Source organism: Apodemus sylvaticus, chromosome 13 (assembly GCF_947179515.1).
Source record: "Apodemus sylvaticus chromosome 13, mApoSyl1.1, whole genome shotgun sequence".
NCBI lineage: Eukaryota > Metazoa > Chordata > Mammalia > Rodentia > Muridae > Apodemus > Apodemus sylvaticus.
The window spans coordinates 33,035,800-33,049,117 of record NC_067484.1 but is presented as its reverse complement, the minus strand read 5'-3'; the positions used below and the strand labels follow the sequence as shown (position 1 = coordinate 33,049,117).

The 13,318-nt window shown below is 45.1% G+C and overlaps 1 protein-coding gene across 3 annotated transcripts in view; it reads right to left on the bottom strand.

Moving 5' to 3' along the window:
• Nars1 (asparaginyl-tRNA synthetase 1) overlaps positions 1 to 13,318 on the bottom strand; it is a 581,145-nt gene that overhangs the window by 554,165 nt on the left and 13,662 nt on the right. For 2 of the 3 annotated variants that reach the window (XM_052201389.1, XM_052201388.1), the window contains exons 13-15: positions 12,998 to 13,129; positions 12,550 to 12,681; positions 11,405 to 11,861 (exon numbers count right to left, since the gene is read on the bottom strand). In XM_052201389.1, coding sequence (XP_052057349.1) covers positions 11,730 to 11,861; positions 12,550 to 12,681; positions 12,998 to 13,129 — 396 coding nt within the window. In that variant the 3' untranslated portion in view covers positions 11,405 to 11,729. Of the gene's footprint in view, positions 1 to 11,404; positions 11,862 to 12,549; positions 12,682 to 12,997; positions 13,130 to 13,318 lie in introns of those variants that run through there. The other variant, XR_007980683.1, reaches the window with a different exon arrangement.

The following is a 13,318-nucleotide window of genomic DNA, read 5'->3' as shown; positions in this document are numbered from 1 at the left end:
CAGAGAGAAAGAGGGTCGGGGTTTTGGTTTTGGTGCGCGCGTGCGTGATGTGTGTGTGTGTGTAGCTCCATTCTTAGTTCTTTGGCAGCACCCCTTTTTCTGTGGCAGAGTTTGACACAAAGAAGCCAGAGTAATATTGCTGGTGTTAGGGAGGGCGGTCGGGAAGCCCGATGCAGACAAGATTGAGGAAGGGCTGCGCATGCGCATCTTGTAGGCCACCCAGTTTTAGGTTGAAGGTTTTGTGAGTGGGTTGCTGTCCTTATCTCTCCACTGGGAGTCCTGACGGACTGCAGAAAGTGCCCACTTCCAGATCCATAACCCCCACCCACCCCAACTGCTACGAGTCTCAGCTAGAGTCACCCGTAGAGCAGAGAAGAGGGAATGGCACATGAGTGGTCCAAATTGAGACCCAGCTCATGGGCAAGAACCAACCCCTGACACTATGTATGATACCTTTATGCTTGCAGAAAGATCCTAGCATACCTGTCCTCTGACAGGCTCCATCCAGTACTGACCAAAACACTAGATGGAGCTCAGGGAGTCTTGAGGAAGAGGTGGGGGAAGGAGTTGAGTGTCCTGAAGAGGATAGGGACTCCACAGGAAGACCAACAGAGTCAAGTAACCTGGACCATTGGGGGCTCCTAGAGACTGAACCACCAACCAAAGAGCAAGCGTGGACTGGACGTTGGCCCGCCCCCCATATGTAGCAAACATGCAGCTTGGTCTTCATGTGGGCCCCCCCAAACAACAGGAGAGAAGGGCTGCCCTGAATGTGTTGGCCCCTGTGGATCCCGTTCTTCTAACTGGTCTGCCTTGTCACTGGCCTCAGTGAGAAAGTTTGTGCCTCTCTCTGCAGTGACAAATCTGTGTGTGGTGGGGGGTGATACCAGGAAGCGGGGCTTTTCCCCCTTCACAGAAAAGAGGGGAAAGGGGGGAATGAAGGGAGAAGCTGTGAGAGGGGAGGACTGGGATGAGGGAGGGGAGGACTGGGATGAGGGAGGGGAGGACTGGGATGAGGGAGGGGAGGACTGGGATGAGAGAGGGGAGGACTGAGATGAGGGAGGGGAGGACTGGGATGAGAGAGGGGAGGACTGGGATGAGGGAGGGGAGGACTGGGATGAGGGAGGGGAGGATGGGATGAGGGAGGGGGCTGATATTGGACTGTAAAGCAAATAAATAAATGAAAAAACATCTTTTAAAAAGGCTGTGGAGAGACTTAGCAGAACAGAAAATCGGTATTTTGAAAGACTCAGAGTGCTCTAGGAAGAGAGAACCATAGGGTAAGACTGATAGAAGTCCTCATGGGGGTTTGGGGAAAGGATGGGAGGGAGGGACAGAGGGAAGGAAGAAGAAAGGTAGGCAGGTAGGTCAGCTGAGAAGAGATGGAGTGCGGATCAACCTGAGCATTCTGTGGCTAAAATCTGAGCTCTTGGCTTTTTACTGGTTTATTGTGTTTATAGGACCAATGCAAACTCTAATGTATGTAATGAGAGGATTTTCAAACTCAAGCATGGCATTGCCTGAGAAGTATCAAATTACCTCCTACTGAGGTAATTTGATACCAAGCCAGCTGCTCAGCAAGTGGTCTGTCACTGCCTCAGGCCCAGCAGGCCTCTCTTTACGTTTCTTTTTGAGGCAGGGGTTTGTAAAGAGCCAGGGCAGGCCTTGAACTTGCCATATCCCTGCCTCAGCCTCCCCAGTAGCTGGGATTGCTAAACTGAGCCACCAGGCCAAGTTGTTACCAATTCTTGACTCTCAAAAACAAAATGGCATTGGGATTTTCCCTAAAGAGAGGCCGAGGGAAAGTCCAGAGATACAGGCAAAGAGAGAAAGCAGAGCCTGGCTTCCTGAGGGGGCTTTCTCTTGAGATAGGTGGACATGAGGAGAAATGCCTGCTCAGGGACAAACATCTGCACAAAATGGCAACAGAGTTAGGAGAACCCAGGAGTCTTATAAAATGCCCAAGTCAGTCCTCTGCCCATCACACGGTTAACTTGGTTAACACCAGAATACCCATTACAAGATGACCTTTACGGACAGGGCTGCCCATGTAAAGCTGGAACTATTCTAAAGTTCATTTAGAAAATGAACTACAGAGGTTCCACAGCACGCCTAGAAATGCCGTGCTGCATATCGTAGAGATGAGGCCACAGGTCTAAGGTGTCTTGTCTGTGGCTTCTGGGAGGCCCTGAAGGAGTCACTCTGCCATCCTGGGTGCTGGGCACTCCTGCTAAGCACAGATAACAGGAGTTTCTTGGCCCCTCCCAGGGAAATGCTAATGATTAGTGACAAGGCAAAACATGGCCAATTCTCACAAAATCTGCAGCTGAGATAGTTTAAATTTACGTGTGACCAGAAAACAAAAACAAGTGACCATAATGCTTTATTCCAGACATTAATCCAAATTTTCAAAAAATTAATGGACATTTCTTTTCTTTTACTTAATTTTTTTTTTTTTACCAACTTTGAAAAACTCACTCAGAAGTCTGAGTGTAAAGCCTCTGGTTGTACATACAGTGAGTGGATTCATGGGTTGTAAAAAGAAAACAAAACTTGGGCTGGTGAGAAGCTAGCTGCACAGGGATGAGCTTACTGCACAGGCCTGATCATCTCCAGGCCCTGGAGTCCATGATGGAAGGACAGCATTGACTCAGGAAGCTGGCCTCTGTCCGCCACACACACCACAGCACTCATAAGTGTGAACACACACACACACACACCACAGCACTCATGAGTGTGGACACACACACACATACACCACAGCACTCATGAGTGTGGACACACACATACCACAGCACTCATGAGTGTGAACATACACACACACCACAGCACTCATGAGTGTGAACACACATATACCACAGCACTCATGAGTGTAAACATACATACCACAGCACTCATGAGTGTGAACATACACATACACACACCACAGCACTCATGAGTGTAAACACACACACACACCACAGCACTCATGAGTGTGGACATACACACACCACAGCACTCATGAGTGTAAACACACACACATATACACACACGCCACAGCACTCATGAGTGTGAACATATACACCACAGCACTCATGAGTGTGAACATATACACCACAGCACTCATGAGTGTGAACATACACACACACCACAGCACTCATGAGTGTGAACATATACACACACACACCACAGCACTCATGAGTGTAAACATACATACCACAGCACTCATGAGTGTGAACATACACACACACACCACAGCACTCATAAGTGTGAACACACACACACCACAGCACTCATGAGTGTGGACATACACACACCACAGCACTCATGAGTGTAAACACACACATATACACACACCACAGCACTCATGAGTGTGAACATATACACCACAGCACTCATGAGTGTGAACATACACACACACACCACAGCACTCGTGAGTATGAACATACACACACACACCACAGCACTCATGAGTGTGGACACACACACACCACAGCACTCATGAGTGCGAACATACACACACACACCACAGCACTCATGAGTGTGAACATACACACACACCACAGCACTCATGAGTATGAACATACATACCACAGCACTCATGAGTGTGAACATACACACACACCACAGCACTCATAAATGTGAACACACACATACCACATCACTCATGAGTGTAAACACACACACCACAGCACTCGAGTGTGAACACATACCACAGCACTCATGAGTGTAAGCACACACACCATAGCACTCATGAGTGTGAACATACACACCCACACCCCAGCACTCAAGAGTGTGAACACACACACACACACACCACAGCACTCATGAGTGTGGATATACACCCCCACACACCACAGCACTCATGAGTGTGAACACACACATCACAGCACTCATGAGTGTGAACACACACACACCACAGCACTCTTTAGTGTGAACACACACATACACACCACAGCACTCATGAGTGTGAGCACACACACACACTCAAAACAGAAAACAAGCAAAGGAAAATGTGATTTTGAGTTATTTTTCTAATTTGTGTCTAGACATCCCTTTAACCTATCATCCTCCTGCCTCAGCATCTCCCATAGCTAGAATTACTGCCCCGAGCCACTAGCCTAAGCCCTTTTTGCTAACTTTTGACTCTGATAACATTAATGATATTATTTGAGGTTGCACTTACATCAAATCCAACTGCTTCCCGGTGAATTTTTTTAAATTATTCTTATGAAATAAAAGCAGGTAAAATGTATGTCATATGAATTTTATTTAAAGCAGATAAAAAACCCTGGGTGCATTTTGCTGCTTTATTTTCTTGAGACAGGGATGCCTGCAGCCCAGGTTGGCCTTGAACTTACTCTGCAGCTAAGATAATCCTGAACTCACTGTTCTTCTAGCCCCACCACTTAAACCCTGGGATTCAGGCACATTCCACCACACTTGGCTTCCTGCTGGGCATGGTGGCCCAAGCCTTTAACCCAGCATTGAGGCAGAGGCAGGCAGATCTCTGAGTTTGAGGCCAGCCTGGTCTTCACAGTAAGTTCCAGGAAGGCCAGGACTACACAGAGAGATTCTGTCTCAGGAACAAATTAAAAAAAAAAAAAAAAAAAATGTGTTCTTAGTCCAGAAGTTGTGAGTTCTGGATGCTGGGTTACAGAAAATTTTGAAAGTCCTTAAAAGGCTAAATAAATATGAGATTTACGTGTGTATGTGTGTATATGCTTCCTCTGACCCCCTCATACCCCCAGCTTACATTTTTTAAACAAAATTCTATACCAATTCCATTAGCAAACAGAAGGTTGAAAGACACAGCCTTTGTGTTGACCAAGATAAGCAACATTGCCACCAGGGAGAAGATTTGTCTGAGCCTGGGCGACTTAATTAGTGAATAAAGCACTCGCCTGTCACAGACAACACTCTGGAGTTCAGCCTGGAGTTCTAAATAAAATGAATTTGTTGGTTTCAGCTCAGTGCTCCAGGGAAGGGGAGACTCCCCTAATTCATTATTTGCAGTGATTGGCACCTCTGAGCTACACGAACTAAATTTAGATCACTCGACTTTGTCTCCTTAATCAGAAAGGGGACTGGGGGGAAGGGATTCCGTGCAAGAGAAACAGTGGCTCCACGTGATGTGACGCAAACAGCGAGCTTAGAATAATGGCTCGGGGGAAATCTGAGCCTTTGTCCTCACGATTAAGACCTAAGCCACCAGATCCAGATCCAGACCCAAAGGCTGCATGCTTTGGTGAAACCTTCTTTTTAACCACAAGTAGTTTGGAGACAGTTAGTGCTCACACTCACTGAGTGTGTCCACAGTGAGAAAGAAAAGCCCTGCCCCAGGTGATTGGGGGGCGGGGGAGGATAAAGTGCGGAAAAGTTCTAAAGGAACTCGGCCTCACAAGTAGCTCATTCATCTCAGGAGATACGTATGAAGACAGAGCCTGCTGCCGGTCCTCTAGTGTACAGCACTGGACAATAATCCGTACCCATGTGGAACATTCTCCAGGGTCACTTAGGCAGCGGTCTGTGACAAAGACAAAGATACACAACGTAATGTCTGCTGTGGCTAGGGGCCAGGAAGGAAGGCACAGGCAGAAGAATGCAGAGGGGCAGGAACTGCTAGTTTCGGTGGAGAAGTCAGACGTGAACTCTGCAAATGTGAAACCTGAGCAGGACTTCTGGGAGGTTGCAGGAGGAAGGGACCTGAAAAGGTGGGGACCATTTTGGAGCCTGTAATAGTTTCCCAGTGTTACTGTGACAAGGTCTCAAGAGTTTGCTACTTTTCCGACTCTGAAATTTAGAAACCTTAAAGGGTCAAGAGGGCTACAGGCTTCCTGAGGTTCGTAAGGAAGAACCCACCCTGGCCAACCCCAATCACGTGGATATCCTGGAAGCGCCGTTCACCTGAGAGCACCCAGCACAGCGCTTCGCCTACGTGTACACTGCTCTGTGTGAATGCTTTGCCTAAAGTCCCTCTGGCTGCGCTCAGTTCTCACGGAGCCCCAACTCTAACCATGATGGTTTGTGTATTGGCTGGTTTTGTGGGTCCATTTGACACAGGCTGGAGTTATCACAGAGAAAGGAGCTTCAGTTGGGGAAGCACCTCCACCCACAGTAGTGACTGGTAAGGCTTTGAATACCTGGTAATACTAAAACCATCAAACCCCATGGTTTCATCTGAAATACTTGTTCTGTAACCCTGTATCCAGAGTTTACAACTTCTGGGCTAAGAACACGTTTTCTGTAAGGTTTAGGTTTCTTGAGACAGGATTTCTCTATGTAGCCCTGGAACTCACTGTTTGACTAGGCTGGCCTGCCTCTGAGTGCTGGGATTAAAGTCATGTGCCACAAGACCCAGCAAAAACTGTGTTTCTAAAGTCAGGCACCGTAGTATATGCCTAGAATTCCAGAGCTTATATGATGGAAGGAAGGAGGGCCAACGGAGAGTCAGATCTAGGGATTAGCACATCAACTTCTTGTAGAGGACAAAAGGGACCCAAGAGGTCACATGGACTGAGCACGAGTGAGGTGAAACCCAGGTTCTTGACTTAGTAGAACTTTGCAAATGACAATGAATTTTGGGCATATCCCTCTGAGTGCTGTTCCTGCGTCCCTGCGATGCACACTTGAGTTTTTAAAGACTCCTAGAAAACCCGTCTCCATGAACACACAGCCCTTGGCAATTGTTTAAAGACTGTCCAAAACTAACAGTGCAAGGTCTATTTACTCCGCACCTCTCCCCCCTTCTAAAACCTTGACTCCAAAGCAAAGGTTAAAAAGATGTTCTCCAGATTTGCTAGGTATGAGGACCTGAGACTGCACAAGATCCAACATCCCATTCGGACTACTGGAGAGACACAGAATTCAGCATTCCGACCTCACCTAAGCCTGAGCTTCATCTAAAGATAAACAGAGCTGGAGCCTCACTGCCTAGAGGCAGTCTTCAGGACTCATGGGTTTGCTGGCTTACCCAGTAAGTGGGTTTCCTTCCCAAGCCAACAGATGTGGGTTCCTAACGGCAGCTGTAAGAAGGTTTGCCAAGTTGTTAGTTCATACCCACATGTAACCACAAGGAAAAAGGGAAATACTGACTTTTTAAAAAAAGGGGTTTCCAAAGAGTGCTTAGACCCTGTTGATCACTGACTCCATTCCCCAATTCTACAGGTGAAGAAAATACATTGGCAGAAGGCACCTGGGGCTGGTTGGCCTGGGGCAGGGCTGGCATCTGAAACCAGGTGTGCCTTGTTCCCACAGTGAAGGTAATTCCATCCTTTCCAAATACAACTCAAAAGAAAAATTTTGTTACCAGAGACGGTGCTCAGAGAGCCCTTGTGGAGTTCACTGCCAGTGTCTTGAGTTTATCAGAGCCGCTGACCACAGCTTGAGAAGCTATGAATTATTCAGAACTGAACTTGGATGCCCCAAGGAGATTCAACAAAGTTCAAGGATACTGCCTCTCAGATTCCCAAGAACCGCTTAACTGTTACATACAACCTTCCTATAGGTTCAGACCTTTGTATATTTTCATTGCTTGCCCACCTGCCTGTCCCAGCAGTGACTGTGTATCTCTCCGCTTTGTACTTCCTTCATTTTGACTTGGGTTCAAATACAGAGTAATGACCTCTGGGTCAGAGGGGGCTTAGACACACAGATTTAGCGTCACTTTAGCCCAAACCCCACTGCAAATCTCAACCGAGATGGCATGGTGGCGGTGGGTGCTTTTGGTTTCCAAGGACAAGTCAAAAAGAATAAGAGGGAAAGATTACTACAGCAACAGAATTTTAGAAGCTAGAGGGCAGATGAATCAATGTTTCATGGTTCAACCAGCTGGAGAAAAACCGAATTGTAAGCTGGCCATTCTAAGGTAAGAACCACTTAGATTTAGCCAACAGGATCCCTAGTGACAGGGTTTGGTGGCAGCAGGTGCTTTGGAAGCGGAGGTGAGGCAAACATGCTCTAATGAGATGGACTGAAAGTCTGTCAAAGCAGCTGTCACATGCTCAGAACCACTCCCTGCAGGGGGACACTGCTCCCCTATCCCGAGCTGTCTTCAGACGCACCAGAAGAAGGCATCAGATCCCATAAGGGATGGTTATGAGCCACCATGTGGTTGTTGGGAATTGAACTCAGAACCTGCGGAAAAACAGTCAGTGCTCTTAACCGCTGAGCCATCTCTCCAGCCCCAGCCCAGGAGACTTTTACAGGAAGAATGTAACAGAGAGATAACCCATACCCAGCAAGTCTGAACTGAAGAAATCCCGATACTACTAATCGTAAGGAAAACAAAAAGGCACAGAAGGAAAAGCAATTCCAATTTACCAGGTCTCCAAAAGAAATGACAACTGAAGGAAGTTGGAAAGAGGTGAGTAAGAACGGTGCAGAGGGGAAGGGTGCAGTTCTTGTCTTCCAGGGGACGGGGGCTTCTGCGATGAAGCACCACGGAGGAGATGCACGTGCTCCTGCAGCACGGGGCTCAATTTTAAATTAAGCTAAACTTCGACAACATCCATGTCTCTAAGCTGGTATGCTACATCAGATACAAGCTGAACATTCACTCTGGGTGTGAACTCATGACATCATTTAATTCTAATCAAGCTGAGGTCTGGCTAACAGTCCAAGTCCAAGAAATACGAAGCTTTGATGTCATGACGGAGTGAACTACAGTACCTGAACCTCATGGCACCTTAATTCCTAGAAAACACACACACGATGCTAAGACAGTTTAAATATCCCAACCTTTCCCCAGTATTCTCATTTTGTGGTGGTGTGAATACTCTTGGCCCATGGGAAGTGACACTATTTTGATGTGTGGCTTTTTTTTTTGGAGGAAGTATATCACTGGGCTATGAAGCTCCACCCAGTGTGGAAGAATCAGTCTTCTAGCAGCCTTCAGATGAAGATGTAGAACTATCAACAACATATCCAGCGCCATGCCAGCCTGGACACTACCATGCTTGCTGCCTTGTTTTCTTTTTCTTTTTTCTTTTCTTTTCTTTCTTTTTTTCTTTTTTCTTTTTTTTTTTTTTTTTTGAGTCAGTGTTTCTCTGTGTAGCCCTGGCTCCTGGAACTCACTCTGTAGACTCACCCTGTTGAACTCAGAAATCTGCCTGCCTCTGCCTCCCAAGTGCTGGGATTACAGGCGTGCGCCACCATGCCTGGTGCTTGCTGCCTTGTTGATAATGGACTGAATCTCTGAACCTGTAAGCTATCCCCAATTAAATGTTGTCCTTATAAGCGTTGCCTTGGTCATGGTGTCTCCTCACAGCAATGGAAACCCTAAGATGAATTTCAACTAGAGATGAAAAGAAATATTTGAGGACTTAAGTATTAGATTAAGAAGAGAGGGGCTGGAGAGATCTCTCAGTGGTTAAGAGCACTGACTACTCTTCCAAAGATGCTGAGTTCAATTCCCAGCAACCACATGGTGGCTCACAACCATATGTAAAGGGATCCAGTGACCTCTTCTGGTGTGTCTGAAGATAGTGACAGTGTACTCATCAATTTAATTTGGGAGGAAGGGTTTATTTAAAACAGAGAGAGAGAGAGAGAGAGAGAGAGAGCCTTAACGTTCCTTTTAGTAACAGCCAACATCATCCCACACCAGTTTTACTTAGGAATTTTCAAAAAGTGTAAGCTGAAAGCCCCATGGATACTTACTACCCCTTCTATAAAATCAGTGTGGCCTGGCCTATCTCTAGCACATACTCAGAGCACTGAGGTAACAGTGAGCAAAGCCCTCTATCCTATGGCTTATTCTATAAAGTATTTAACACCTGCAATTTGTTGACTTTTAAAGATTGAAAGCGAAATGCTTCATGGGCCAATCTTTCGTATCACTGACTAACACCAAAAGCTGAACTATCCTAAGTTGGGTAACATTTGCCATTTGAATTCCTAGAGGATTAGCTTCTCACTTCTCTGAGCAGGTCTGCTGCAGAAAGTCAAGTGAAGGATTTTTGGTGGGACCACCAACAGGCTTCTGAGAGGAAAGAGCTAGGAGAGGACCCAGTGAGGAGGGCAGGGACTGCGAGCTGGGCTGTCTGCGAGCTGCTCCTTGAAAGGGGTGAGGATGGCATTCGTGATCTGAGAGCAGAACAAGAATCACAGTGAGACAAAGCACCCATGGATGGGGCCTGCGGTCCTCATGGTCGGGTCCTTGGTCCCACAGTCTGATCCCTTTTCTTACCCAATCTTGGCTCTCTTCGTATTTTAACTATCAACCTATTTATACAATTTATACAAAATTCAAGGTAACTGATCCTAACCTTGACCCTTAAATTCTGGAGAAGCCTACTGCCAGACGGACTGGGCACCACTCACTGACCTTCGTCCAGGCACTAGGTCACATCAGTCATTTCTGACTTGAAATTGGGAATTTAATTTTAACTGGGAATTTAATGTATTTAAAACTAACAACTAAAAAGTCCAAAAAAAAAAAAAAAATAAAATAAAAAGCCAGGCGGTGGTGGAGCACGCCTGTAATCCCAGCACTCTGGGAGGCAGAGGCGGGCGGATTTCTGAGTTCGAGGCCAGCCTGGTCTACAGAGTGAGTTCCAGGACAGCCAGGGCTACACAGAGAAACCCTGTCTCAAAAAACCAAATTAAAAAAAAAAAAACAAAACAAAAAAACAAAAAACAAAAAACAAAACAAACCCAAAAGTACAAAAAAAGTTGTAAGTAGGACCCCAAGCATCCATCAAAATTTAAAAACTCATTCTGTCACTATCATGAAACTCTAATAATACCAACTTCAGAATCTAATAATCATAACAAATAAAAATGCCTAAGATTTAAAATGTGAGTCAGAGATGGTCAACATTGAGAAAATAAGTCAGCAAAATGCTTTGTTTTGTTTTTTAACAGGTGCTCATTTATTGGTTAGTGGGAACACAGCCCATCAGAACACACGGCATGCATTTGGGGAGAGCAATTGTGCACTGAAGCCATTGCTAAATCCACCGGGTCTGCAAGGCAGCAAGTGGGACCCAAGAACGAGCAGGGAGGACTTAGCCGTCTATGGTGGCTAAGATTCCAGGTGCGAAGTCTTTGGAAACAGATTTTCTGTTGCTCAGTTATTACATCACAGAGGGAAGGCCCATCTGCCCGCTCTTAAACTAAAGGTTAATGGCGTTAGAATCTTGAATAACCCCACCACCCAAATCATGTTCATTGCAAATTTTAACCCAATTCCCCTTCATTAATTTTCCCGTCAACTCATATCCCTCAGAATTATAAACACGGTATGAATTTAGAAAAGAGTAACAGTGAATATAAAGGGCTATCTATGCGACTCCAGTATCTTTTATGTCAAATAGTCGATTTCTCTTTTAGACGCTTGCTGTAGCAGATGTATGTAATAAATTAGAGAATTCCAGTGACACTTAGGACAAAAAGATGGAGTTACTGGGATGTCAGACCATAATTAAAAACTGTATAATCATATATGGTTTATTTAATACAATGATTGTAACCTACAGTACATGAAGTTGCTCCATAACTAAAGAGTGACATGACATATATTTCCTCAAAATTTTGTAATGACTATCTTTATTAAAGGAGCATCAATGCCACTTGATGTTCGTTCAAGTAATACCTACTGCTTTTTAGGATAACAGGAAGAGAGAACATAAAGAAGGGAAAAAGCTACCCCCCCCAACAGGACGTCAAGGGACAACTGGGGCATTTGTTCTTTTGTCGAGGCAGTCTTGACGTTTCCTTTCTTTCAGTGGTGCCTCAGGGGCTTGCGGTTATGGCCTGCAGCGCTGGAGAAATCGAGGGTACAAGCACACATCTCGGATGTGATACCTGTTCAGAATCCAGCTCAGAAACCGTTCCAAGCCCAAGCCATACCCTCCATGAGGACATGTGCCATATTTTCTCTGTTAAATAAATGAGAGAAAGAACGCTTATTTTAAAACTATATCTAATCACATTAAAATTATTACTACGATGAGCTAACTTCGACCATGTAACAATTAGCTCATCGTAGTAATAATTCAACCCAATTCATACGCCTTCATAAACATGCAGAGAGGAATAGTTTGGTGAACCATCTGAAAGGGAGAGATTTCAACTTTCAAAGTAATTGCTGCCTTGATTTTTCAGAGGAAAGTCTGAGCATCTTATTAGATGCTAGTCGGATATAATAATTTGTTTTATAAAAAATGCAGCAAGGCTAGCAAGGTAGCTCAGCAGGCAAGAGCACTGGCTGTTTCTCCAGAGAGCCTGGTTCAAATCCCAACATCCACATGGTAGCTAAATACTATCTGTAGGGGTGGGTCCAGGAGACCTTATGCCCTCTTCTGGCATCTGGGGGCATTGCATGTGAAACAAACATGCATGCCAAAGACCCATTCACATTCACATCAAAACAAAATCAAACGAACTGCGGCAGATAAAGAGCTTCACAAACAAAACTGACCTGTAACTTTGTTAAAGACAAAATGGCAGTATGCCAATGCTACACGAAGCACACACAGCTCATCTCAATACCTAGGATTCTGGCCTCCTAAACAATGTATGCAAAACGTATTACAGTGGGGAAAAAACTTAAACAATTGCTTTTACCTGATCTGTATACCAATAATACGGAGCGGGGTCAATCCCTTCCCTCTTATAGCCTTCCATAATCTCCTCACAGTCCCAGGAGCGCATTGAGCCTCCCACAATCTCACCGACGTTGGGCATCAACACGTCCACCTTAAAACAGTAAGTAAAAAAAAAAAAAAAACAAACCACGATTACTATCACTCTACCAGACACGATCTCAAGGCTTTAGGGAAATTATATGTCAAGCTGCTAACTTGAAAGGAAGCCCTGCAACTATGCAAAATTCAAGAATTACTCAAATTCTTTAACTGAACATGTCAACTGTTACCAGGGAAAAGATTTTTACTTTAATTACTGTCATTCTAGATTTACAAAATACTTGCCATGAGCTATATCTTATCCCAAATGACAGTTCCCAGACCCTTAAAAAGCAAATGTTCTAATACTCATGGAATCACAGACTGACAGATTCAGTAAGCCGAGGATCCTCAGGACAGCGCTGCATATAGAAGGACTTGATCTCCACAGGAAATCGACACAGCAGGATTGGTTCATTAATGGTGTCTGTCATCAGTCTCTCTGGCGCTTCGGGAATATCCTGAGGTTAAACCAGATGTCATTAACATTTAAAACTGCAAAAAAGAAAGCATTTTTTTTTTTAACCCTTCAGTCAGCTCCTTTAATATACTGGAGAATGTATATAGACCTATAACCTGTGCACATGTAGATAGGAACAATCTATTTCAGAAAGAAGTCCAACCTACCTGTGGCTATCAAGTGAGCTGCA